The sequence below is a fragment of the Vigna unguiculata genome, chromosome 1 (genome assembly GCF_037176805.1).
Source record: "Vigna unguiculata cultivar grain cowpea cultivar isolate G323 ecotype 2 chromosome 1, ASM3717680v1, whole genome shotgun sequence".
Classification (NCBI taxonomy): Eukaryota; Viridiplantae; Streptophyta; class Magnoliopsida; order Fabales; family Fabaceae; genus Vigna; species Vigna unguiculata.
Window position 1 is genome coordinate 48,700,087 of NC_140792.1, and position 24,141 is coordinate 48,724,227.

The following is a 24,141-nucleotide window of genomic DNA, read 5'->3' on the forward strand; positions in this document are numbered from 1 at the left end:
AAGATCCTCGCCATCGAATGGATCAACATAGAGAAAATTATCAATCTTGCTACTTTGTGATTAAACTTTTTTACATTTTTTTTTCTTCTAATGACTCAACAATAACACACGTATTTGTGTGCATTTAATTGGAGTTATGTGATGTGTCTATTTTATATTGATTGGATTAAGTAATTGTCTGTCAATGTCCTCATCATAGTTTTGTTTTTTCCTCTGCCAAAGAATCTCTACTTTACAATATTATGCTTAAAATGGGAAAATACTGCATTCTACACACCGGAGTGTTTTAAGCATTACAAACAAATTTGATACTCATTATTAAAGCAATTCTCAAGTCCTGATTGGGAAATTTTGAAATACTTTTGAGAAATGAGTTTTAAATTTGGACTGTTGCAAAAGTTCAGTAGGAATAACATATTTACGAGCTTAGCTTTTACGTTGAAGATTCATTATTATGACTTTTTCCTTTGATCTATTTGGTTAAAAATAGATAAGTTTAATGAGAGATGAGTTTCTAAATTTAATATCTGTAACTTTTAAGTCAAACTCAATTCTTATTGATGAACTTTTTAAGATATACGTCCACTTATATATTATGAAACTATTTTATTTTTAATTAATGTAAAACTTCTAACAATATTATATATTTGAATAACAAATAATATAACAACTTACATAATTCAAAAATTCGATATCATAATTATCTTATACTAATAAAATACACTAGATGAAAACAAATACCTTGAATAATATATCTGAAATAACAAATTTACAACTAATCAAATAATAATAATAATAATAATCCCTTAAAGATTAATCAACTCGTTTAAACTCTCTTCAATTCGAAATTAAGTAAAAACATACCATCTTCAAAAGCTGACAATAAAATTCTATTATTTACTCTAAAAAGCCACAATAACTTTAATATATAAATATTGACTTAGTTCCATAAAAAGAAAAGCTTATAATTCATTTATATTTATATGTTTCAAAGTCAAAGTTTAAAGCTAAATAGATAACTTGTAGCTTGTAAAGATATATTTCACATAGTCTGCAAAATCTTATTAACGATTATTATGAAATACGAAATTCCAGTTAATTTTATTTACAAACTGGTCTCTTAATTAAAAAAATGTCACAGAACATCGAATATCATGTACAGAAAAAAAGAGTTCATTTTAAAGTTTGTAACAAATTATATATATCATTTTAAAGCACATTAAATGCAAGTTATTTTGTAAGTAATTTTTATTTTATTGTTTAAAAAAACAAAATTATTTTTTTAACAAAAAAAGTTAATAAATAAATATTTATTTAAAATTTAACCATGTAATTACATTTTCTTACACTAGAAATATAACATCATTTAAAAAAAAATACCCAAAGTTATATTGTCCTTTTCCACCTAATATCATTTATGTTCTCATGATACTTGATATTGATGACATATTTAAGCAGCAACATGTCACATTAAATATATTTTAATATTTAATAATATCAAAATTGATTGTAGACAGTGTATAAATATTTTTTATGTAATAAGAAATAATTAAAAACACTTAATAGAAAGATAAACTTAAAACCTATTTTCTCACATAAAAAAATTGAAAAATTCCATTAAAAGAAACACAAATATATAGTAAATTTTCACCTCATAAGACAATAGTAATCAATTTAAGTACGGATGAGAAGATATGAAAGAATAAATAGATGAAACCTAATGACTAACTTACTAATAAAATTTTGTAATAACATCAAATGAACTTATAAACTAATAAAAAAAAGACAAAAAGAACAGATTAAATATATGCATAAGCCACTATTCTCATAAAGTAATTATACTAATTTAAATATCATACATACAAATTAAATATAGGATGCAGTATGTTCTATCTAAATTATCTAACAATACATAAATTTAAACCATACCAATTCAATAAATTGAGATTTATTTAAAATTGAATTAAGACTCACTCTTATGCTCTATTTAATAGAAGGATAAATAATAAAAGAATCAGGTGTGCGAGAAAAAAAAAAGACAAAAAAAAGGTGAGAAGATATTGTTTAGTTGAAAAAAAGTAATTAAATAATACATTCGACAAATTAAAAGAAAAAATACAATCAGTTATTTTATTTTATAATAAATTGTATATTATTGATTTTTTACAGATTATACAACATATTTATTCTTACTATTACTGTTCATTTTTGCTCACTTGTAAAAAAAAATGAAAAGGTTTTTTTTTGTGTCAATGATAAGTTGTTAAAAATGTAGGAGTTTTCAATTTTCTTTAAACTTCTGAGTGAATGGAGGGAAAATACGTCTGAAAATTTGATGAAATTTGAAATCACTTTTGAAAATTTTCACAATATGAATATCAAAGAATTGAGGTATCTGTAAGCAATTTTAGGAAATTTGAGCGTGTAAAGAAAGTAAATTAAGAGAGGTTCATACTAGGAAAACTTGAATCTGGTTTTGAAATTCAAAATAGCACTGGCCATGTGGTCACCACCACGTGACAGCAAGAATGTGAGTCTCACTCTCTCAAAACTGCAAAGATATTTTTGATGAAAAGACACATGTTGGTCCAGATGAGCGCGTGACTTCCACTTGATCAATCTGGCAAGTGACACAAGAGAATAAAGAATCATTTGAAATATCGGTGGACAAGAATAAATATTTTTAATTACCTTGTTTAATCATTTTTGTTCTGCATTATTATTTATCAACACATCCCTTTGTGCTGCAAAAAATAATTTTCCATCCTTGATTGTTTTCCCTCTCACTTTCTCATTGGAGGGAAAACATCCAAAAGAAAATTTCAGACAGGGAAGGATATAGCTTCTCCTTCAACCACTGAACAAATCTAGGGTTTTAGCCATTTCCTTGAGCTCATTTTCTGTGAGTTGATTCTTTCTCTTTCTTTTTGTTCTTTCATCTGTTTTTTCCTGTTAAAGGGAAAATCACTGTTAATGCATGGGCTGCTTACTGCGAGAGTTCATAGCATTTGATCTCGGTACCAGGTTTATATGGTGTGAGCTGGAGCTTATTGGGTTATCACATGCCTGTTGCCATAACTGTTATGTTTTTGGGTCTGTTGCGTTTTTAGGGTTTTGTGCGATTTCAATGGAAAGCTTCACAATTATCTGCCCCTTGTTCTGTTCCATGCTCGGAATTTGGATACTAAAAATCCAATTTGTGTTGGGTAGTGGATTTGATATGCTTGTAGATGTTACTGGTTCCAGTCATTTCTTCTTGATAGTTTAATGGAGTTCTGGGGACTTCAATAAAGAATAACTAATTCATTCATTTATTGTGATGATGTATCAATAGCTGTTGAAAATTGGTTTGGTTGCATTGGAACGGATTTTGAGTGTGATCATGCTTTTTCTTTTCTGCTTTTAATTCTGCCTGATATAAATGTGATGAATTATAGTCCCTTGCCATTAGGAGTGTGAATTTTGAAATTGCAGCTCTGAAGTTTTTAAGTCATTATGAAGATTCATCCTGGTTTTCAGAAGAAACTTACAAAAAGTATTTTTTGGTGTTGAATTTTGGATCTAAAAAAGGATCTTTGAAATTTGGTTCCTAAATGCACTGTATTAGGGTAGTCTTTCTGAACCTGTTTTTGATGCTTTGATTGTTTTCACAAAAATTAATTAGCTCACCACATATTCTTGTTGAAGTGGATATGCAAACTAAGAAAAAAACTTCTAGGCGAAATGCCAGAAATGCCAGTCAAGATCGCAGCAGTCCTAAGGTTTCTAGATCACAGAGGAAGGTTTCTGAAAATGGACGAGCTGCTGAAAAGAAAGTGACAGACCTAATTACATCATCTGTTAGAAAGAATAAATCTTGTAAGTGCCATTGATTGTCTGACAGATCTGTTCAGTTTTTTAAGATAATCTACATCAATTTTTTTTTTCTTATGTCTAATTTATCTTTTAATTTGTTTGCTATGATTTCTGCAATACATGACTAATAACCATGTTGCTTTTTTTATTTATTTATAATTTGAAATATCAGGTATAAATATATTATGTTATGTCCAAGACGATATGTCTTTGAGCATTAAGAAACTGTGAAATTATCTGATTTTACTTCTCATCTTCATGGTGTAACTTCAGATAACAATCTCGAGAATAAAGCTAGAGAACCTGTCCCCTCAACAGATTTGAATCATGAATACGAGTTTATGGACAGTGGGACTTCCAATCTTTGTTTGGAAAATGATACAGTTGATGGTGTTTCACTGGATTTTATGGTATTTTAACTATACTGTCTTTCTACTTGTCTTGGTCTTGCTGTTTTACTTTGTGTGTGTTTGGGTGCGCATGCTACTACTACATAAGTCTCTCTTTGTTTGATAGTTGGTTTTAATCTCTTAGACTTCAACTGCACAATGACTCAGTCATTTGGCAATGTATCTCAAATATAGTGAATTTAAGGTTCTCATGTACACTGAGCATGTTTAATATAGATCCTTTCCGACAATTGAAGTGATGATTTGAAGGGATTTGATTTCATGTACACCTGGGTATTGTTAGTGAATTATTGTTTTTCTTTTTCTAAATGTTTTGCAATAATGCTTCAGGGTTGTAACAATGAAGCTGCACATCTTGAGTCTGGAACTATATTTTCTCCTGGTTTTCACTTATCGAAAAATCCTGGAGGAAAAGTTGTTGATAGAGGTAAATGGCATTGTATCATTTTAATCATTCTTAGCTTTGGATTTCTTTTTCTATTTTCCATGAAATTTTCCTATATTTTGAAATTAATTTTTAATCCCCTTTTTTTTGTTTCTATCTAGTTGATTTTATCAAAATTTTTCAGAATGAAGACCACAAGAGAATTTCTCCATGCCAAGAAATAAAGTCACCACAGGAAGATACAGTAAATGGTCCTGGCAGTGAAGACTTTGACACTGCAATGGAAATAGATATGAACAATTCATCCAACTTCTCTAATTCAGGGAGCTGTGGCAATCAGATGCATGCTTTAGGCACAGAAAAGGTGAACGGTTGCAATTCTGATTTTGATGGAAATGGTCTTTCCATGGAGGTTTCTGCCATATATCTTGCCATGAAAAACTCAAAGCTAGAATGTGTTGATGAGCATGGTCAGGATCCCATGTCTTCTGAAATATGTACAGAGGAGGATGAGTTCGAGGATTTTGATGATTTTGACCCATACTTATTCATAAAGACCTTACCGGACCTGTCAACAGTGGTTCCAACTTTTAGACGATTGTTGTTACCTAAGCAGACACGTAGTTGCCCTTCTACTACTCTTGTTCTGGATTTGGATGGTAAGAAAAAGTGTGCTTCAGAAGTTTTTCTTCTTCCTTTTTTTTGGGTTTATATATTATGGATGGTTTGTCCGTTGCAACAGAACCTATGCTAGTGTTCCGTCCATTTCTGTTTTGATGTCCTCCATTCCAATGTCCTTTTTCTTATCCTTTTTTGGGGTTGTCTGTCATTAATTTTGGCTTTGCTTTCTTATTTTACTATCATTCATTTTTTTATGTTGTTTTGTTACTCAGATTCTTTAATTTAATGTCAACACTAAACATCTGCAAGTATAGTTTCATTGGACCTATATTAAAGTGGTTATGTGGGGGTGAATCATCCATCTTGGTGCCATATTAAGGTTGCTGTTTAGTGACTTTTTTGTTGGTTCTTGCTCTTGGCTGACTGTCCTCCCCTCAGTTAAAGCAGTCTTTTGTCCTCAAATTATCATTCTATTTGATAAGTTTGCTGGGGTCTGTAGGTAGAAACATGCTTTTTATAGTGGAAATTCTAAAAGTGGTTTATTCTTCTACCATGTACCAGGTTTATTTAACTATTTTCATTTTCCTTTTCTGTTGTGCAAAAAGAACTTGTTGTCAAAGCTCATTTAATACCATATTTTTTACTCTGCAGAAACTTTGGTGCATTCTACCCTGGAACCATGTGAGGATGTTGACTTCACTTTTCCTGTTAATTTCAATTGTGAGGAGCACATTGTCTATGTTCGCTGCCGCCCTCATCTCAAAGATTTCCTTGAGAGAGTTTCTGGTCTTTTTGAGATTATTATATTTACAGCCAGTCAAAGTATTTATGCTGAACAACTTCTAAACGTTCTTGATCCAAAGCGGAAGATATTTCGTCACCGTGTATACCGTGAGTCCTGTGTTTATGTCGAGGGGAATTATCTCAAAGATTTAACAGTTCTGGGTCGTGATTTGGCACACGTTATAATAATTGACAATTCCCCACAGGTATGCCTATACGTTCTATTGCCTAAGACCAACTTGCTCTTCTTATGATCAACATTTGTAATGTGGTAGTTGCATACGGATATATCTTTGTTGTGAAATCATGCTAAAACACCTCAATAGAAAAGAATTATCTCCTGACTAATGGTTATAACTTTTAGTTTAGTAGCGCTATATATCATTTAAAACACTAATATATCTTATATATCTGTTAACATGGCATGAAATTTGGTAATGACTTGTAATATAAATTGTTACCCTTTTATTTATAGGAAAAAGGTAATGAACATAGTTGTTGAAAATACCATGTTAAAGGTTACTTACTACTTCTTCTGCTGTTAATTTTTTTCCACCTAGGCATTTGGATTCCAGGTGGATAATGGAATACCGATTGAGAGTTGGTTTGAAGATCGTTCAGATCGAGAATTGCTTTCATTACTTCCGTTTTTGGAGAGCTTGGTTGGTGTTGATGATGTCCGGCCACTAATTGCAAAGAAATTCAACCTGCGAGGGAAAATTGCTGCAGCCGTGCATCCTCTAAACACAAATAGAAGAGATTTCTTATCAGAATGAATTGTGAGTTATAGAATATCGAGGAAGGAAAGTTATAGCATTCTTGCACTATGATTTTAACTTTAGCATTTTCTTTGTTGTTGAAATTGTAATGATATTCAAACTCTGAACCAGCAAAAAGAAAGGGGGATGATGAGAATGTAAGCATGTGTCGAGAATAGAAACCGATTATACAAAATAACTTGTGCGGCGGATACATGCTTCTTACTCTCCTGTTAATAAAAGTTCCCCAATTATTTTTATTTAGCACAAATCACTCTTTTGACGAATGAAATTGTAATGATATTTTAATGTTTTACACACTCTATGGAAGGTAATTATAGGGATACACGAAGAAATATAACCTACGTGTTTAGAACTCCACATAAATAAATGGATGTTGTTTCTGCTCAAAATATCGTTGTGATGCAATGGAAAGAAATTAGAATCACCAACCAAGAAGTATAATGCTAAAAATCTATAGCTTTTGTTCCTACGCATGTATAGAGGAAGGAGTAGTTAACAAGTTTATCAATTTTTCTCGTCAAATTCTTTTAATTTTATTTAATTTCATCACAGTAACTTCTATTTTAAGTTTTTCTCATTCAATTTAATTCTTTTTTATCCTCTTCTCTTCAATTTTTATTTATTTATCTATTTAATGAACACGCACTTACTTTCACCACCCTCTTCAATGATGGAATAAGTGCTAGCGACCTTTCTTTAATTACACCCTTTCTCCATTTTTCGTTCTTCGCAAATCTCCTACTGATGAAAAAAACAATTACTATAATAATTTTGTGATTCCTTTTTTTTTTATTCAATAAATTTTATCTCTTCTAACGAGGTTTAAATCTATATTAGGTTTATTATAATTTTGTTATCAAGTATTTATTTGTAAAAGTAGTTATTTGCAATTAAATTTGTTATCTGATTATTCACAAAAAAATTAATTCTACACCAAAGATATTCAATATTAATGCGGAAAAATATGTTAAAAGTTTTACATCCATTCAAAAGTGACAAAATTATAAGATATATTGCAAACTCAATGGCGTCATCTAGACATTTATGTAGCCCAAGTATGATAAGGAACAAAGGAAATTAGCGTTTGCAGAGAATTCTAGGCCTAACAAAACAAACGAAGCCTACGATTTCTCCTTTTTCTGGCGCCAACTCGCTCACAGAACTCGCGTGACTCAACAATAACAGACTCTGAGAAAAATTTTAACGGCAGTGAGTGCCAACTTCCGTGGCGCTGCATCGTATCGTGGCCCCTAGCTACATCAGATTCGGCCTATAAATATCACTCCTTAGCTTTCATTCCCTCCCGCCACATTCTACATTCAAAAATTTTATAATTTAGCACACTCTTCTCTCAGTTTTTTTCTCTGGAATTCAGATACCATGGTGAGACGAGAAGCCTCTTCTTCATCTTCTTCTCCTTTCTCTTCTTCATCTTCTTCCTCTCCCTGAGTCGGTTTCTTAATTTTCCATTTCGTTCTTTCAGGTCGTTGCGCAGAAAGTCAAGGAAGCTGAAATCACCGAGCAGGATTCGCTTCTTCTCGTACTTAATTACGCGTTTTAATATAATATTTCTTAAACAGTAGTAATCTGATGCTTTTACTGTTTTCGTTCGAGTTTTCTCATTGTGCTTCCAATGCTGCATTTCCTTTCCTGTTGATAATTTATTGCATTAATGTATTTTAGATTTCTTCAGTACATGTAGTTTGCAATTTTATATAACAGTAATATTTGTTTTGTTAAATTCTGCACCTGAGATTATTTCGTTTACACTATATATAATGTTTGCCGTTCCAAGTTTAATTTAGTTAAGTCGTATGGAAAAATTGTAGATCCACATTTTACTTCAATTTGATATGCTTTAGTAAATTAATACAGAGTCTGAATCACCTCACTTTCATTATCTAATTGAAATCTCGTTTGCAAGACGAGGAATCTGCTTCGAATTGCCATATTCAATATCAGTTATATCAGAGGACTATTTCCTGAGAAGTATTTCAATGATAAGTCTGTTCCTGCTTTAGGTAAAGCCTGTCTAACGCTGCAGTCTTTTTCCTATACTTTTCTACAGAATTTTCTGATTTTTTTTGACAAGTGAATTTCATCTAAATCTATTCGTGAATTGACAGAGATGAAGATAAAAAAACTAATGCCATTGGATGCCGAGTCTCGTAGACTAATTGATTGGATGGAGAAAGGCACGCTTGAACTATTGTCAAACTGAACTTCTGGTAGAAGATTGTGTAGCTTGCAACGCGTGTTTCATTTGTTCTATCCTATTTCTTTTGCAGGGGTGTACGATGCCTTACAGAAGAAATATCTGAAGACGCTTCTGTTCTGTGTGTGCGAAGCAGTAGACGGACCAATGATTGAGGAATATGCATGTTAGGCTTTAAGTCTTTACGACATATGATCGAATTCGGAATTGTAGTTAAATGAATACCGCATAACTTTTTGTTTTAACGAAAGAGAGAATGGCATCTAATTGTTACTCTAAGGATTGCTATGATCAAATGGAAAAAGCTGGAATCTAAATTAATTTATCTCGAGATTTTGTGGAGGACTCAACAATCTTGTTTGCCGCGCAGTTTCCTTCTGCTATTCCGACTCTGACAACCAAGAGGTTTCAATGAATATCAGCCGAACTGGAAACAAAAAAAGCCGGGGGGCCTTCAAGTGTAATTCGACTACAGAAATTACTCCCCAGCAGATGAGGTTGATCGCAAAAGAAAATATAATTTACATCTGTACCGATCTTATCATGTTCACTCACAATCTAACTAATATAATTTATATTCGATAACTAGGAGTTCTGCGTGTAAAATGATCCGTACTCTGGTTCAGTTGATGAGAACTCTGGAGAAAATGCCAGAAGAGGTAAGTGAATAAATTCAAAATGCTTTGCTTAATAATTTGGAATTGATATATCTTCATGCTCAATTATTGGAAAATCTGACTTCTGCGTTATTTCCTCAGCGTACCATTCTGATGAAACTCCTATACTACGATGATGTGACGGTATGTGTTTTTCTTTTTTTATCGTAAATAGCAAATCTCGGTTCCTTTTATCTCTTTTATGAATTTCTGCATCGACCAGACTCGAATTGCTTTTTGGCCAGGTTGTTGTTTAATAGAGAATGGTTAATGACGTTGGTCATGTATACGCAACTGTGAACATTTCTATACTCTGTTATGCCAAAACCAAAGGCTGACTTATTTATATACAGGGTCGGGGTGATTTCAATATAACTTTTTTTTTTTTTTTTCCTGCAGCCTGCTGATTATGAGCCTCCTTTCTTCCGGGGCTGCACAGGTGAAGAAGCTTATCATCCATGGGAGAAAAATCCTTTGAAAATGGAGGTTGGGAATGTAAACAGCAAGCACTTCGTATTAGCTCTGAAGGTAATGGAAGAATATCGTGTTTACAGATAACGTTTTAAATCTACAAAAGTTTCTGCCCATTTTTTCCTCTTCAATTTTATAGGTGAAGAGTGTACTCGATCCTTGTGAGGATGATAACGAGGGAATCCCGGACGATGTGAGCAATGGCGATGATTCAATGCAACAGAATGAGTATTATGATACTGACAGTGAGGTAAATGGGATGGTGCTTGATATGACCGAAACTTACTGACATGCGATTGAGACAACCATCTAATTTAAATGAGATTTTACAACTTTCAGGTTGATCTTACTCAAGGGAATCGATATGTAGTTGCTCCAATAGGTAACTAGTATCATTTTTCTTATTACTGCACAACTCCATTTTCTCCGTTGTTTTCTTTTAACATGTAACAATGATAACAGATAAACAGCAAGAACAGGAAGACAATAGCATGATTGATGAAGGTAAATTTTATCATTACGCTTGTTTATATAAACTCAACCCGGAGGAATCATATTTGATCTGTCTTTGTTAGTTGACAAAGTAAAATACGTTCTTATTTTTCCTAGTTCTTTAAAACTGTTAATTCAGTTACTAGCCTGTAACTCTGAATATTTAATGATCTATGTTATGTTCAGACAATACACAGGATCCGGTGGAAGATGAGCAACAGCGGGTCCGGATCAAGGAGTGGATCAACTGTTGTCACCGTGACACCATTGAACTTACTGATGTTCTATCGAATTTTCCCGACATCTCCGTGGTACCTATTTCCCCCATGAATATCATAACACTGTTATGTTTTTCGTTAGCCATTATTTTATCTAACTACAAATTTTAGTTTCTTTTCTCATCTCTTGTAAAAAAATAATATCAATTGAGTTGTTTTACTTTCAGGTTCTAACTGAAGGTAAGAACGTTAAAAATGCTCGAGCTGTTCGCAGAGTTTATCAGTTGCAAGCTTTATTTATCTTTTCCTTGATTTTGATTGGTTCTTTAGAGATCATGGATAAGTTTGTTGAGGAAGGTGTGCTGTTGAAGATAGGGAAGGAATCCTACGCCATTAACAAGGACAAGGTTGACTTTTTTCTCAATTGACCTTCACCCTTACCCATTTTCCTTGTTCTAGTAATCCATTCCCTTATCAACCTCTTTCTGATGAAATTGCAACGTCAGAACCTTCAATATGAGTTCACCATTGTGAAAGAAGAAATCGACGGCCAACTTCCTAAAGTCTTTGACAAAGCTTTGCAAGTTGAAGATCGCTTATACATGAAAGTGAGATTTTATTTTTCCTCATATTTTTTCGTGTTTCCTATGAGGATCTTTGACTCTTTGCTGACTTGTAATCTGTACAACGTTTGTTCACAAAGAATGATATGGAGCTCAGGTACAGAAGTGATGTTTCTTTGGTCTAAGTAAAGTACCTCTATATCGATTTGAAATGAATTGAGCAAGATGCTGCTAGTATTTAGTATCATAAAAAATACTAAAGACGTTACTTACTGTGAACTATCTCTATCTTTCAAAAAAACATGCATCATCTGAAGCATGGAAGGATGGAGTTTGTTATCTAATCCGTACAGTAGAAGAAATATATTATCACGGACCTCTTAAATTGATGACTTATCATAGTAGTTGTTTAGTCAAATGACAGTTTCTTTACGTTATAATATATCCCAAGTTATGAGTAAATATCGCAGGCTCTCTATCATGCTCTTCCGATGACGCACGTGTCAATCAGTAAGATTCAAAGTTTGCTTGAGGGAGAAGTAAACCAGACGGCAGCTCGAAAGATAATTGATAAAATGGTGCGGGATGGGTTTGTGGAACCCAAAGGCAGCAAAAGATTAGGTATCAAATTAAGTGGGGATTTGGTTCTGCATGTTATACGCTATTATTTGATGTGATTTAGGCGCACTCTCTTATTGTGGAACCAAAAACACATTAGGGAATAATCATTCTGACTTGTTTCGTGGCTGCTGTGCCTCAGGGAAACGTGTAATCCATTCTGAGTTGACTGAAAGGAAATTCATTGAAGTCCAGAAAGCTCTAAGTACTACGGAAGATATGGTAACAACTACCGAGTATTTGTGGTTTATATCACCATTTTTTCCATGCATGTTGACAATTTTCACGTTTGTACATTTCACAGGATGTTGATCACTGTGAACCAAATAGCAAGTCCAAATTAACTGGTTTTCGTTTAAATGGTAACGTATTAAGGCCGTTAATGTTTTGACATTCCAACTCCGTAGCTATTCGATATTGGAACTATACCATCTGTTTAAATATAAATTAGAACAGTTTGTGAAAAGTGGAAATATGGAGGTCTTCTATTGTATCTTTCTTTCTAAAAAGACTCTAGCCAACTTAAACCATCGTGTTCTTCTTGTTGATCAGGAAACAACCATGACGTTTCTACATGTGGGGTTCTTCACTCCATTGGATCAGATCTAACCCGAATGAAAGTGACATCTGAGACAAACACTGACTCCGGGAATGGACAGAATACAACAAAGGCAAAAGAGCCCGGAAACACCCCCATAAGCAGGGTTGAGGCTGGTTATATTGATTAAATTTCTATTTTCTTTATAGTCGGATATTGTGCATATACAACTTATGTAAGCTATTTTGAAATTGTACAGCCTGTTATTTCAAGAGAGAGTTTCGCGATAGGTAAAGAAAATGGAAGAACAAACGGAATTGCAAATCAAGGGGACGAAGGCGATACAATTATATGCAGTAAGTCTTCCCAAGAGAAACGGTCAAGGAAAACTAGCGCGGTATGTTGTGGCTTCTTTATACCTTACACAGTGATATTATATTTTCTTTCTTTGATTTGGACATGTCAGTAGCCTGAAAGTAATTTTCTTCTTTTGCTAATTTTAATTTTTTGTAGGTGAAGGAGCCTATCCATCAAAATATAAAGCGACAGAGATCTGAGGTCTTGTGAACCTCAATCTGGACCCCTCAGTATTTGTGGATAATACAGTTACAGAAACAAACTTGTACACGCCTTCAGCACTATCATGTATGGCGTATAAAATAAATATTTGGTAGTAGCAGTTGATGCAATGACTTCATAGCCCACTGTTTTTCATTATTTGCTCACGTCAAATACTACTCTATTCAAGTAATGATATGTAAATTACTTTTAAATACAGATACTTAATTCATATTCTTTATCTTCTTTCCGTCCCATACACGAAAGGAAAACCATTTTTATGTTCTTATCTCATTATATTTATTTGTTTATTTTGTTTAATGTCAAATAGATGAAATGTGCTCATAAATTATTTTTATTGCTATTCGTACGTTGTATTTCTTACAAATTTTATTTGATGAAAGTTGTCCACTACCTTACCTGATCTTTATTCAGTCGTTACCTCGTTCCATTTCATTTAGAAGGACCACAATTTATGTAGATTATGTTTTTTATATTTTGTCGAATACTTATCTGACCTCTAACTAGAAAAATTAAGTCCATTGAAATTTTAGGAAGGTATGATTTGAACAATGGCCTCATAAGAACTTCAAATTTATGGCCAGAGTTAAGATAATAAAAAAATACAATTTGGAGAAATAAGTTACAAACTATATAATTAAAATTTGAATGTTGATAATTATAATTAGTGACTTCTTTTCATCTTTATTCAATTTAAAAATTGTTAAAGGTCAGGTTAGTGATAACATTTAATGTTTTGGAATTTAATTTTAGAATGGAATAATTTATTGTTTTCATTTTCGATTAATTTTGGATTTTATTTTCTGTGATTAATGAATTTTAACATAAATCTACTTTGTTGGATAAAATTGACTTAAAAATGTCTTACATTTGGGATAAAATTATTTTAATTTAAAATTAATTACTTAGTATTATGATATGAACATTTCCATATCAATCTATTCATCCGAATGTATTAAAAAATCTCTTGCATGACGTGTAGATCGCTTGTATAAAAGCCTATTTTAGTGTATTTATTCTCATAACGTTTATGCAGTTAATTTTATTTTAAATAATAGAAGTAAACCATAATTTTAAAAATTTAAATACAAAAATCACACCAAAATTAAAGGTGTGTAAAAATATTTGAACCATATAAATCAACTTTAATTTTCATTAATATCAATTGCAATCGTAAGGCTTAATGAGTTTCCAAGTTAAGTTATTGATTTGACTGGTTTGTGTTCTGTTTGTGAGTCTTGACATAAATGTAGATCCCGGTCGCTCCACTCCGAAGAAGGTTCTCAATTAGCAAGGAAGTGCCACGTGGCTTCTGGAAATAGGTAGTTTGCCCTAGAAAGATCCCAAGGAGTCGGTCCGAACGTAGACCCCACCCTTTGCATGACGAACACAGAGACGTGTGTATTTGATTCTGTTGTGCCATGCGATGAGATTTAGATGCGCATAATATAAGTTGCCCTACCATTACCCATTTAAACCAATTGCCATCAAACAAAGTTCAAGCTTTTCTCTCCGACACCGTCATCTCTGTCCATCCTGTGAGTCATTGAAGTTTTTCAGTTATTATTGTTTCATTTTTCTTCCTCCATTCTTTTCTTTAAAACATAATTGAACTCTCCACTCCTTAAATTTTAGTACCGATCCAGTTCTGACTCGTACAAATCAATGGCCAAGACCGAGGTTAGTTTTCAAAATTATATTTTTTGCTCTTCTGATTTTTCTTTTCTTCCATGGAGTAGGAGATTGTAAGTATTGTAGTGTAAGTAATCGATTGAGATTCTACTTTTTCCTGCAGTTGGAGGTAACGGTTGACAGGAAGAACAAAGACCTAAAGCACCTGGGGTTTGTGAGGATTGCTGCTATTCAAACCTTTGTGTTTGTGTCAAATCTGTATGAGTACGCAAAGCAAAATTCTGGGCCTTTGAGATCTGCTGTTGGAACGGTGGAAAACACTGTAACCACCGTTCTTGGTCCAGTCTGCAACAAGTTCAAGGGCTTCCCTGATGATGTCCTGGTTTTCGTTGACAAAAAGGTAACTTTTTTCTTCCTTTGCCTCTTTCTCATTTCACATCTATGTTTTAAGATAAAAAGTTTTTATAACCTCTGTTTTCTCTCGTGGATCTGATGATAAGGATGATGGCAAAATTAGAAGAATGGTTGTTGATGTTTCATACTCTGCTTGTAATCATCAATTGGCCTATTTCTTTCATATTGATCATCAATACGTGTTTCTTGAATTAAGGAAGCGGTTGCTGCCTGCAAATAAAAAGTAGATTATATTAGTGTGTAGTTATTCCCTTACGAAGATATAAGTAAAACGTTGGAAATCACTAACTTAGTTTTGTTGGCCAAACTTTCGATTTAATGGTGGTGGAAAGGTTTAACTTCCCCTGAGGAGGAGTTTCGTTGATTCATTGACCTGCTATTTGAAGTGAAGATTGACTTAATGATGCCGGAAAGGTTAAACTCTTGGCAAAATTGCTGTTTTTCTTCAGGACAACTTATACGCAGTTTCTTAGATGTTATTTCTAAAGCTCTTGGATAAGAATTGGGATTTCTCTGCTTTAATCTGAGTATTAAAGGCTTGAGTTAAAGGATTATTTGTCCTTTGTACACTTGAGATTCCATGTATTGTTAATTTATTGATCGATTTGTAGGTAAACTAATTAGCATAAGATTTGGACAGGTGGATGAAGCTACACAGAAGTTCGATGAGCATGCTCCTCCTGTTGCTAAGCAGTTGGCGAATCAAGCGAAGGGTTTGATTCAGAAAGTGGCAAACGAGGCAGGGAAAGTTGCTGGTGAAGCTCAATCTGGGGGACCAAGAGCAGCTGTGGTTTATGTGGCTACAGAGTCAAAGCATTTTGTGTTGATAAATTCAGTGAAGTTGTGGAATGGACTGAACCACTATCCACCATTCCATGCAATTGCAGAGATGGCAGTTCCCACTGCTGCTCACTGGTCAGAGAAGTACAACCATGTGATCAAGGCCATGACTCAAAAGGGTTACTGTTTCATTGGGTATCTACCCTTGATTCCCATTGATGAGATTGCCAAGGCCTTTAAGCAGGGTCAGGGGAACTTGAAAGGAGATGATGCACCCTATGTTGAAAAGAGCTCAGAGTCATCATCTGATTCTGATTGAGTTCAGCTTTGCGTCTTCAAAACATTTGCTTCTGAGAGTGACCTTGTTTCTAGGCCATGTGGTGGTAGTGACTTGGTAAGACTGTATAACTAATCCATGTAGAAGATAGGGTTCATGTAAATGGTCTGAATAATGCTCATAAAGTGTGTTTCCTCCTTCTATATGCCCATAAAATGTCATTGCTGCCACAGACTCTTCAATTTCATTTCTTTTAGTGGAACCCAAAAAATTGACTTAGCTTTTAGTTTTTTAGCATTACTTGTAGGACTCGCTGATCAATTCTTACTTTCACTTTTCTCTTAAAAGATAAATGGAAAATTATGTTGCGCATTGGATTCTGTGTCTTTACCCACTCAAACCATATACATGTTCCTGATTTCTATCTCCACACATCTATATACTGGACCCTTTCTTTTAACTTTCTTTCTGTTTTATCAAAGCATCATTTTAAAAGAAAAAAACAGTAATTGTTGTTACGTGTTTGTTTTGGCTTTACAAATAAGATAATCAGAAAACTGTTATTGAAAAATGTCGCTGTTACACACATACACAATTCTATGCTAGCATTTCTTTTTCTTCACTGTAACTCGTCGATTATCATTAATATGGTGAGATCTTTTCTTTAGCATTTCCTTTAACTTCTTGTTAGATGTTTTAATGTTTATAACATAAGTTTTATTCACTTGCAATTAATTCAATTTGATTCTTTAATTAGGCCGTAATCTCCCTAAATCATTTCGAATATTAATTTCTTGAATCAACAAACTTTTATTTCGAAAAAAAAAAAACCTTAATTTTCAAATGGTAATATTTTAAAATATACATTCAATTTCTTCAAATTTAAAACAACACTAATGTTTTTATTTTTAATAAAGTTACACCTACCTCCTATATATTTCTATAAAATATTTGTTTTCTTTTATTTAAAAATAACATATTTATTAAGATCAGTTTTAAAACTAAGATTTTAAAATAGAATTAAACACTCTTTTCGTAAAATTTAAATAATTTTAGTTGTTATATTTAACCTTATCTATATGTTGTAGCTTAACTATGTATAACAAAAATAATAAATTATATTTGTGAGAAGATATTGTCTTAAAATAAAAATAAATAACTATTAAATATATAATTAAATGTATTACTTTATATGTAAATATGATTTAGTACAAATATAAATATCAATCAAAATAGATATAGATATTATTTTAAAAATAAAATACGAAATGTCTATTTTGAAATTTAAAAATATAAACATTATCAAAAGAATTTCCTATTTACCCTACAAGCTATAGAGATGACTCTAAGGAAATATAATAAAAAAAAGAATCCGTAAATCCTGTATCAGAGATATGATTACATATAAATTTGTCAATAAAAAAATAACTTTAAATAATATGTTTTGTTTTTCAACTTTAATGAAATTTGAATTAGTTTTTTTAAAAGAAAAAAATTTGAATTAATTTAATTTTTCAATTTTAACATTTCAAACACATCTTTTATTTAAGTATTTTTGTTTATTTACGTGTGACACATGATCGTTTAAATTTTAATTAAAATTTTAGTTAAAAACATATTTACTTAAATTTCGCTTCAATATTAACTAGAAAACAATTTAAAACATAAATAAAAATGTTAGTTAAAAACGTATTTGCTTAAATATTAGCTAAAAAAGATAATTTAAAATATAAAATAAATTTAAAAAAATTGTTTAAAAAATTAATATTTATAAAAGTAAAAAAATAAATTAATTTAAAGTTTTAAAAGAAACTATTTTTACTTCTTACTGAAAAAGTTAAAAGACTAACCATATATTTAAGCCTTAAATAATTAGTAAAAAATTTATTGATAGTGATGAGTTTAAATAATTATGCTGATGTCCCACAAATTATCATTGCGAAACTACTCTACTTATTCGGTGTGAAGAATCATCCACCAATATTAAGAAACAATTATCATTTTCAATTACTATAAGAAAAAGATCCATTTCAAGAAAGAAAATAACATCGTTACAGTTGAAGGATTTTTTTTTTAAGATATATTCTGACAAAATAATTCTTTTTGTCAAACACGTCTTACCATAAATATACACTATTGAGATATATTAACGGAAATATTTCAGTTGAGTCATAAAATTCCTCTCAAAATATTTTTAACAAATATAAAATTATGGGTTTATGTAGTTAGAGACAAGTGTGGAATTTTGGGAATGAATTATTTTTTTCTTTTACTAATATTTGTCGGTGGCTTGTATGTGGATGATGTTTTATCGGGACAATAGATTTATTACAAGAGATGTGTCCATCACCAACTTTTTGTTATAATATTATAATTTTTGCGTATAATTCCAGTTATTTATTCTTTTAATGACTTTTTTTTTAAAAAAACTGGTATTTGTGACTAAAGAAAATGAGATTAAAATAAGAGAAAGATGTTCCTGCAGAAGAACAAATAAGATGAGTTCGGCACAAGCGTCACCTTATCATGTAGTCCGCTATCTCCTCAGTTGGCTTCTCCCTGGTTGATACATGTCAGCTTGGACCCAGGGGTTATCTACAGAAGACTCTTTGAAGGTTAAGTAAGTCAAAACTCTCAGAAGGTCAAATCAGTGATTAATGAATGCGTACCTTCAATTACTGGGGCCCATGCGTATTTATAGAGCATTAATGATGTCTGGTTATCTCGTGGGCCAGACCTTGACTAGGGCTCTAGCTTGGGCTGTGAGTGGGTCTGGGCCCTAATCCAGGCCCTTAAGGCCTATCGAACGCGGGGGTTTCCATTTTACTAAGTCTTCGAGAACAGTCTGATCCGTTTACTGCTTGGCTTCACAGATGTCGTCCTTGGCCGCACACTGTCCTAGGTTGACTGCTTTGTTGTTACCTTAGCCCTTATTCAGTTATGAGTTTGATTTCATGGTAGCTCAAGTCGTGTACTTGGGTTGTTTCCGGCATGTGCGTGAGAGTTGTCATTTATATGGTTAAGTTGACCAGATTCGATATAAGTTAGGCTGACCCGGCCTAGGCTGAATACTTGGCTGCCTTGATGCATTGTTTCTTTATCTGGTTGGGTTTGGTTAGGTGTGGTATATCAGTCCCCCAGCCTTGTCCGATATGAATTGTCGGTCAAGGGTGGTATGTGTTGGTATGCTAATGAAACAGGCCAAGTGTGATCCAAAAAAAAATATAGACTTAGGTTGCCAAAAGAAATGAATGTTCACTGTTAAATTATGAGTTTAAAAAGTTGGATCTAAATATTGAATGGATCAAGAATAAATTAATAAAAGATAGTAAATAGGACTAAAAAAGCACCATTTCCAGAAAAAAAGAAACGAAAAAAAAAACATGAACTATGATCAAGATATTTCTATAAAGGAAAATGGTTGAAAAAAAATTACGTTTCATGGACAAAATATTGCCACGTGTGGACCTAATTTCGCATTTTATATGGCTCTTAATGCACAAAATTAATATTTCCAGTAGCATTAACTGGGTTTAGTTACATAAGACATAGACTAAAATAACCGACAGATTAAAGGCTTGGAGACTTTTTTTTCACTAATTTATTTCTTTTAATAACTAAAATGATTGTGCCATATTTTTCAAATATCATACAAATCATCATTCACTTTTTCCTTAGCCACACATGTTATTACAAATATTCAAATAATTTGGTACAAGGTGACTTGATGGTTACATGCAATATGAGATAAAAAGAAGAAAAAAAATCGTAAATTCAATCTATTTATTAATCATTAAGATAATTTAATAAAATTGATTTGATCAATTTAGAAAGATTATGAGTTTAATTCTTTTTCTAATAACTAATATTTTTCGATAAAAAAAAAACAATTTATACAACAAGGGTTTAATAGATTTAGAAGTAAAAGGGAAAAATATCGTAAGTTCAACTCTTATCATTTGCTATTAAAAGAAATTATAATAAAAAATTCTTTTATTTTATTTCACTCTACTCCATTTGGTACTATATTAGATATGCAAACATGGTCTTACTTTTGGAAAATGAAAATAGAAATTCTAATAATGGGCCTAATGGAACTGGGCCTGGACCATCCATCGAAATGTGTAGCGTTTAAATGCGAACGAATATATAAATTCATAATGAGTGGCTCTCCCACCACACTCTCACACGACAATATTTAATTCTCATAAATTCACTTTTTCTTTTTTTCTCGAATGCGCATCAAACACTGTATGAGAAAAGACACATAACCCCCAAAATCTCTCTTTTCTCTCTCACCACAAAAATAGAGGGACATAAACCTAATTAATAATATTCATTGTAAACGGGTTTTTCGAATAGCTTCTTTCTTCATTAAAAACAAAAAACAATTATAATGTCAAATAATTGTTTAAGCTTCCCATGTTGGTAACCCAGCAAATTGATAAAATATTATTTTAAACCTAAACCAAAATTAAGATAAGAACTCATTTTTTTCAATTTTTTTTATGCAGAAAAAGTGATTCTAGGATTCCAAGTGTTATTATTAATATTCCAGCACCCTTACTTTCCAGTTAACAGTTTCACAGACATAATTTTTTGTGTATGCAATTATACAACAATATCTCCAAAATATTTCCCTAAAGAAGATTGATAGCTCTTTCAACCACCAAAGAATCGGTGCCATCAAGTGTTTGCCACATTTTTTTGTCAGTTGTCATAATCACTTTCATAAATCGTGGAAATCGGTGTTCTGAGTGAGGCAAGATTGTAAAACGCAACTCCACTTGTCATTTCCCTTTTTGACCTCTTTTCTACCACTCATTACCATTCTTCTTATGTGCATTGTGCAATCCTGGTTTACTTTTGTTGTTTCAGACAAAACAACTATACAATTTTCAAAAGCTTTTGTTTTTGTATAAGAGAGTTACTTTAACCCAAATAACAATAAAAATTAATATATATTAATTTATCCATTATATAAAAAAACAAAAATGAATCTCCTTTTTTTGTTTTTTAAGGAGAACTAATTAAGGTTAACTGCAGGTAATACTATACAACAGTAAAATAAAAAGAGTTTGAAGCAAAGCAAAACTGTCATTGAAGTTTGCATTTTGCATATCCAAGGTAATAAATGAGATTTTTTTTTTCTTCCCATTTTTCACCCCCAATAAAAAAAATAGATTCTTACCCCTTGATTGAAACTTCCAGACAGGCTTTGTTCTAACGATTCATCTAACTATTAGCCATCATTACGGCGTCGCCGCCAACGCCGTCCTCGCCGGCGACTTCTTCCCCGTCGTCATTGAGCCACCTCTCAACGGGAGCACATTCCGCCTTATGCCGGAATTTCCAATCAAGCGCCTGACACGCGCGCGAGCAATAATTCACCACACCGCAGACTGAACACCTCCGGAACTCGTGCCTCCTAGTCTCGGGTCGCCCGCAACCCGTATGTGAACACAGTCTCATACCCGGACCCAACGACCCGCTCCGAATTACAAACCACTCCGACAAAAACTTACTCGCCGGATGAGTCTCCGACGCCGGCACGTTGCAACCGTAATCACTCAACAGCGGACAACCCGACCCGGTCCCCAAACGGAGTCGCGGGTGCGGTACTGGGAGGTTCCACGTCACCCACGGACGCTTATTGCTCGCGGCGGAGAGCACGGCGGCGAGTTCACGCGCGTTGGCTTGCAACAAAAAGCGTCGACCTTCCGCTACGTTCTGCTTGACGCCGTAACCGTCTTGCAGACAATGACCAAGCTCACGCAGCGCGTCGATATGTCCGAGAAAAGCCGCGCGTGCGCACAGCGCGACTCCGGCCCGGAGGTCCTTGTCGTTTTTTGTGCCGCCGCTTCCGTTGAACTGTATCACGGCAAGAGAATACAGCGCCGGCGCGTGAGAATTCATAGCCGCCTTCGCCATCAGCGACGCGCCGCTCCCTCTGTTTTGCAGACAATAAAACCGAATCTGCACGCAGATAACATTCCAAGACTCAAACTTTCGTCCAACATTATAAAAAAAAATATTTTTTTAAATAAAAGGAAAAAAAAGAAGAATGATATTTATTTAGTGGTAAATGTTAACGAACCATGCCGAGAGTGTAACAGGCTTCAATGTTTCCGGCATCGGCACAATGCTTGAGAAAACGGTGAACAGAATCACACCAATTTTGGGGTTTGACTAAGAATGTTTTGTGGGATGCTTTTGATAACACCAGAGAGTGAAGGCCCAGAGAGTTTAGTCTCTTGCACCTGTTCAGTTTCACCAAAAACATTAAAAACATAAACTTTTCACTCTTTTCTTCTTCTTCTTCTTTCGAAGAGACTGAGAAAAGTGGGTACGTACGTTACTAAGACATTGACAAAATCGGAGGGTGACGATGCTGTGGCACTGAGCTTGCAGAGGATAGAGAGGAGAAGATCGTCCGGCAAAGATTCGAAGAAGTCGGAGGTTTTCTCCGGCGATGTTTTTTGTCGCTTGGAAGGGAAGGGCATGTCTGAAGACATGGTTGGAAATGGCAGAAAGCAGATGAAAGATAAGAAAGAGTTGTGTTTGTTTGCATAATATGTGAAAGTTAAATCTATTTATGTGGGTTGGTGTGGTGTGTTGAAGGGTAAAGCAAAGTGTGGAGAGTTATGTTACAATGTTACAAATCAGAATGAATCAAAATCCCCACATTAACTACAAACTTAATTACCAAAAACCCCTCATCTTCTCGTTTTCATGGTCAAACCGCGTTGACTCAGACCCATCTTGCAAAATACTGCATACTTTCAATGTATTCCTCGTGGTCTTTCTATACAATTTATACAAATACATAAATTGTATTTATTTTCTTTTTTTTTTCCAACGTGAATTGCTGATATTTAGAAACTATCCTATTTGAATCAAACGAATATAATAATGACAATAAGATTCATGTAAAAAATAATTTTATTTTTCTAACCACTACTAAGATACACTTCATTTTAAAGACTAGGTTAAGCTTTTGTCACATGCACTAAAGAACGGAAAAAATTTACACAGTAAGTTTTTTCTTCCAACATAATTTACATAATAAGTTACTTATTGGCTTAATCAACACTTACGTTATTATTACTCAGTAAAAATGGTTGAATACTAAAATAATCGAGGTTTTTACATTAATTGATATAGGTTTAATATTTTTTTCTTCATTATCATTTTTTTATTTTTATTACTTCTGACTCACCACAATTAGAAAGTACGAGGAAGTCATTTTTGTTTTGTAAAATATATTTTTAATATCTCAATAATTTGATGTAAGAGACTGTAGATGAAAATGTGCGCATTACAAAATATTCAACCCAAATTTTTCACAAATGTTAAATTTTGTATATTTAAAAAATACTTTGTGTTATAAGGGTCACTTAAAGAAATGTTTTTAATATTTATTTTTCTAGTCAGAGATCAGAGTTACACCATTTACAAATAAAGAATTCCTTTGCATATAGAATAGAAAGTAAATATATAATTAATGCATCTATATCTGATTGTAATTTTTTCAGTATTAAAAAATGTAGAAAGATCATTAATAATATTCTGATGTAATTTTAAGCAGAACAAAAATAGTTTGAGTGCATACTCTCTTTCCCTTTTATACCACAAATATATATTATATTCTATATTTAACCTGTTAAAAATCAAACGGCTACTCATAGGTTCTTGTTTTAAGTAGTACAACGACATGATTTTCGTTCCTCTTAAAAAACTAAAATAATAGAAATAGAATATAAAATAAATTTAAATTGTTTTAAAAAATTTGAGAAAACAAAAATAAAAGTATGTTTCATGTTTGAATAAACTCAAGCAACAGCAAGTGTGG

The 24,141-nt window shown here is 32.8% G+C and overlaps 5 protein-coding genes across 8 annotated transcripts; 4 read left to right on the forward strand and 1 right to left on the reverse strand.

The window, feature by feature from the left end:
• The first annotated feature begins 2,702 nt into the window (after positions 1–2,702).
• SSP5 (SCP1-like small phosphatase 5) lies at positions 2,703–7,083 on the forward strand. 4 transcript variants are annotated; one of them, XM_028086940.2, is made up of 7 exons: positions 2,703–2,902; positions 3,688–3,858; positions 4,129–4,265; positions 4,596–4,692; positions 4,812–5,309; positions 5,923–6,260; positions 6,615–7,083. In XM_028086940.2, the coding sequence occupies exons 2-7, from the start codon at positions 3,693–3,695 to the stop codon at positions 6,828–6,830; spliced, it is 1,452 nt and encodes a 483-aa protein (XP_027942741.1). In that variant the 5' UTR covers positions 2,703–2,902; positions 3,688–3,692; the 3' UTR covers positions 6,831–7,083. The 4 variants fall into 4 exon arrangements, with proteins under 4 accessions (XP_027942741.1, XP_027942748.1, XP_027942755.1 ...); XM_028086947.2 differs by having other exon boundaries at positions 2,723–2,902; positions 3,665–3,858; XM_028086954.2 differs by having other exon boundaries at positions 2,726–2,902; positions 4,835–5,309.
• An 819-nt stretch (positions 7,084–7,902) lies between these two features.
• On the forward strand, positions 7,903–9,129 carry LOC146889033 (meiosis-specific protein ASY1-like). Its single transcript, XM_085675855.1, has 4 exons — positions 7,903–8,219; positions 8,320–8,376; positions 8,761–8,857; positions 8,963–9,129. Exons 1-4 carry the CDS (start codon positions 8,217–8,219, stop codon positions 9,055–9,057), a joined length of 252 nt encoding a protein of 83 aa, XP_085531981.1. The 5' UTR covers positions 7,903–8,216; the 3' UTR covers positions 9,058–9,129.
• Positions 9,130–9,183: 54 nt separating this feature from the next.
• Positions 9,184–13,384, forward strand: ASY1 (DNA-binding HORMA family protein). Its single transcript, XM_028080457.2, has 18 exons — positions 9,184–9,217; positions 9,422–9,548; positions 9,641–9,710; positions 9,810–9,851; positions 10,107–10,235; positions 10,318–10,428; positions 10,518–10,560; positions 10,641–10,682; positions 10,857–10,981; positions 11,116–11,128; positions 11,219–11,295; positions 11,395–11,496; positions 11,922–12,072; positions 12,212–12,291; positions 12,374–12,431; positions 12,622–12,773; positions 12,867–13,004; positions 13,121–13,384. The coding sequence occupies exons 1-18, from the start codon at positions 9,199–9,201 to the stop codon at positions 13,172–13,174; spliced, it is 1,533 nt and encodes a 510-aa protein (XP_027936258.2). The 5' UTR covers positions 9,184–9,198; the 3' UTR covers positions 13,175–13,384.
• A 1,091-nt stretch (positions 13,385–14,475) lies between these two features.
• LOC114162097 (REF/SRPP-like protein At1g67360) lies at positions 14,476–16,568 on the forward strand. Its single transcript, XM_028045877.2, has 4 exons — positions 14,476–14,724; positions 14,822–14,866; positions 14,982–15,218; positions 15,873–16,568. Exons 2-4 carry the CDS (start codon positions 14,852–14,854, stop codon positions 16,329–16,331), a joined length of 711 nt encoding a protein of 236 aa, XP_027901678.1. The 5' UTR covers positions 14,476–14,724; positions 14,822–14,851; the 3' UTR covers positions 16,332–16,568.
• A 4,798-nt stretch (positions 16,569–21,366) lies between these two features.
• Positions 21,367–22,910, reverse strand: LOC114175010 (F-box protein At1g67340-like). Its single transcript, XM_028059767.2, has 3 exons — positions 22,644–22,910; positions 22,387–22,549; positions 21,367–22,265 (listed from the first exon to the last, which is right to left on the reverse strand). Exons 1-3 carry the CDS (start codon positions 22,802–22,804, stop codon positions 21,525–21,527), a joined length of 1,065 nt encoding a protein of 354 aa, XP_027915568.1. The 5' UTR covers positions 22,805–22,910; the 3' UTR covers positions 21,367–21,524.
• Positions 22,911–24,141: the final 1,231 nt, after the last annotated feature.